Below are 3,207 nucleotides of genomic sequence, written 5' to 3' on the forward strand. Positions count from 1 at the left end.
TTTCCTTACACAAAGGAATGAGTTAGTTCTGGCATGCATTGAAATGCGACATGTGCATAGATTATATGTTATTCTTAAATGCTAAATCTTAGATCGTGTGTGCAATGCAATGCAACACATCTCTTCTTTGCACACGAGGTATGAGGTAGTTATACTATGCATTGTATTGCAACAACTAATGCAATAATTTCTCTTCACTGCACAAATTAATAAGTTTGTTATAGTATGCAGTGCAATGCAATGCAACAAAACAGAAATTATCTCTTTAATGCACATGGGAACGAGTTAGTTATTGTATCTATTGCAATGCACCAAGCGCATAGCTTATATGACATACAGCAACAGCACTCATGTTATTCCCTTAAAGCACAAAGGAATGAGTTAAGTTCTGGCATGCATTGAAATACAACACGTGCATAGCTATGTTATTCTTCAATGCACAACGTTTGATTGTGTGTGAAATGCAATGCAAAAGAACAAATTGTATTTCCTCAAAGCACAACGCAATGAGTTAGTTCTGGTATGCAATGCAAGTGCATAGCCTAAATGGTATTTTTCAATGCACAACGTTAGATCGTTTGTGCAATGCAATGCAACAAAACACATGTTATCTCTTTAATGCACATGGGAATGAGTTAGTTATTGTATGCATTGCAATGCAACAAGCGCATAGCTTATATGATATTCTTCAATGCACATCGTTGTCTCCGCAATGCAGTGCAACAGCACTCATATTATATTGTCGGCCACTATATTCACTCGATGAAGCAGCTTCAACTCGAGCTCTGATATACCCCCCAGTGGCTAAATGTAGGACCTTTTAATTAAAGGGCAAGGTACCTAAGATGAAGGTGGAGTTTGGGGAGGTGGAGGGATACTGGAACAGCTGATACTAGGGAGAGGTAAGCGGCTGCTTATATACTCTGTTTGTTGATTGAAAGATTGGATGGGCTCGCTCCTCCCTAACTTACGTTTAGGAACTTCATTAAATTTGTAATTTTGCCGTAAATCACATTTTATTGGATAGAGGAGCTCCATAAGGACACATACGTCTTTAAACTGTATTTGCATACATTTTAAACCGTATACATCTGAAATACCATTACTAAATATTTATTCAAAATCTGGCAAGATTACTACGTGTAACTGATATGAAATAGACATCTGAGTGACGTGTGTGTACTATTGTTAAGGAGAATTCACTGTTGTTAACACTGTTTTTATTAGTTTAATGCATTTTACATAAAGTAACTAAACATAAGTAATCTATTTCATTTATCCATTAGTACTGTTGAAAAATTGTTGAACATTTATGATGGATAAAAAGCTATTTATTAGCAACAACCTCAACATGTAAATGTAGTTTTGAGCTCATAAATCACAGAGGTAACGTGAGTCTTGTCTGGATGTTACAGGGACGGATGAGCACACGCGGCTGCTTATCCGGTGGAGAGTGGCTCATGAAGCGCTCTTCACCGGAAAGCGTAATGCTGCCATCAAAGGCTTTAAATGAGTATACAGAAATATTTAAAAATCAATTGAATACTTTATTTGCAGTACATTTCAATTATTGTATTTTCAAACAGAGATATAACTTTTTCATTCTTGATTTCTCTCTTGCTGCAGATCTTTTGTGGAGGAGCAGAGACTGCAAGGCAGGGTGACGGCGGCGTTTGTTAAAAAAAAATGGGAAAACCTGAAACAAAAATACAAAGTAAGATCATTTTGTTACTTCTAATACATAAATTAAATGATTAAATATTGTGCTGTTAAAATGACTGCTTTTGTATCATGCTTGTGCATTTTTGCAGGATCTGAAATGTCCGCAGACGGGGGTGAGCACTGAGGATGGAGAGCCCACAGCAGCATCCTGGAAGTGGTACACTGCCATGGATGAGGCAATTGGGGGCAGACCCTCCATCTCTCCTCCTGCCCTCGTTGCCTCATGTGGGCCGGATGCTGCTGTGGTCTCTTCATCCTCAGTGAGGCCAGAGCCAGCAAGAGCCAGGAAAAGGGCTATAGATGTGGAGGAGCTGATCCGGGACATGGAGGAGCGAGAAGAGGAGAGAGAGCGGAAGGCAGCTGAGAGGGAGGAGAGGCTGTGGAGAGAAATGGAGGAGAAGGAGGACAGAAGAGAACGGGAGAGACGAGAGAGAGAGGAAAGACAAGAAAGAGAAGTAAGAGAAAGAGAAGAGAGATGGCACCGGGAGGCAGTCGAGAGAGAGGAAAGGAGAGAAAGAGAAACCAACGAAAGGGATGAAAGGTTCCTTTCTGTTCTTCAGATGCTCGCCAAAAAATAAATTATTTGACAAAAAACATCTTCTGATCTTTTGCACATTTGGGTTGATGTGAATTAAATTTGTGAATAAAAATGGGAATCTATAGGAAAAAGGGTTCTATATATGTAGCATAGGGTTCTTTACTCAACTGCAAAGTTGCAGAAACATAAAAAATTATGATAATGACCTAAGAATTTTGTACAATAATATGTATATAAAACAAACTATTTCTAGGCATTCACAGTACATTATAGACTTCTAGAAATTTAGTGATACTTTAAGATTGTAATCAAATTCATAAATTAAATATTTATGAAACGTTGATTAATAATTAGTGAATGTATGGTGTAATGTAAGAAGAAAAAACACTTTAAAACACTGGTTTTACTGGAGTGTATTATACGACTTTTAAAAGTTTACAGAGTTCATGCAAGGATCTTAAAGGCAGGTCATGGAGGGTTAAGTTCCAGCACACCTGTCAGTAAATTTCAAGTAGTCAGTTATTAATTGGTTTAAATTGATTCAGGGGTGTATAATTAGGGTCGGAAAAACTGCTGGATAATAGCCCTCCATGACCAAAGCTGAACTTGAGACTGTTTACACAAATTACACACAGTAAAATAGTGACTAAAGGGTTACTTAACCCAAGCAAATAAATCATAATAGTAATAATTCAATAGTCATTATTTACTCGCCTTGATGTTGTTTGATCCCTCTGTTTTTTGTTTTCCTGAACACAAAAGGTGATTTTGGTCAGGTTTGTACTGTTTGGTTTAATACAATATCAGTCAATGGACTTTCAGAAGCTTCAAAAGCGTCATTAAATAATGCCATGAAGCTTCTGAAAGTTGGGCTCCATTGACTGATATTGTATGAAACCAGCAGAACAAACTTGACAAAAATTCCCTTTTGTATTTAAACAATAAAA

General features: G+C 37.4%; 1 protein-coding gene across 1 annotated transcript; it reads left to right on the top strand.

Moving 5' to 3' along the window:
- The first annotated feature begins 1,600 nt into the window (after nucleotides 1-1,600).
- Nucleotides 1,601-2,378, top strand: LOC130086059 (histone-lysine N-methyltransferase, H3 lysine-79 specific-like). Its single transcript, XM_056252170.1, has 2 exons — nucleotides 1,601-1,714; nucleotides 1,812-2,378. The coding sequence occupies exon 2, from the start codon at nucleotides 1,890-1,892 to the stop codon at nucleotides 2,298-2,300; it is 411 nt and encodes a 136-aa protein (XP_056108145.1). The 5' UTR covers nucleotides 1,601-1,714; nucleotides 1,812-1,889; the 3' UTR covers nucleotides 2,301-2,378.
- Nucleotides 2,379-3,207: the final 829 nt, after the last annotated feature.

Source organism: Rhinichthys klamathensis, unplaced genomic scaffold (assembly GCF_029890125.1).
Source record: "Rhinichthys klamathensis goyatoka isolate OS25496 unplaced genomic scaffold, OSU_Roscu_1.1 h1tg000093l_1, whole genome shotgun sequence".
NCBI lineage: Eukaryota > Metazoa > Chordata > Actinopteri > Cypriniformes > Leuciscidae > Rhinichthys > Rhinichthys klamathensis.

Coding starts and splice junctions, on each gene's coding strand:
- LOC130086059 (XM_056252170.1), top strand. CDS start 1,890: ATGGATGAGGCAATTGGGGGCAGACCCTCCATCTCTCCTCCTGCCCTC.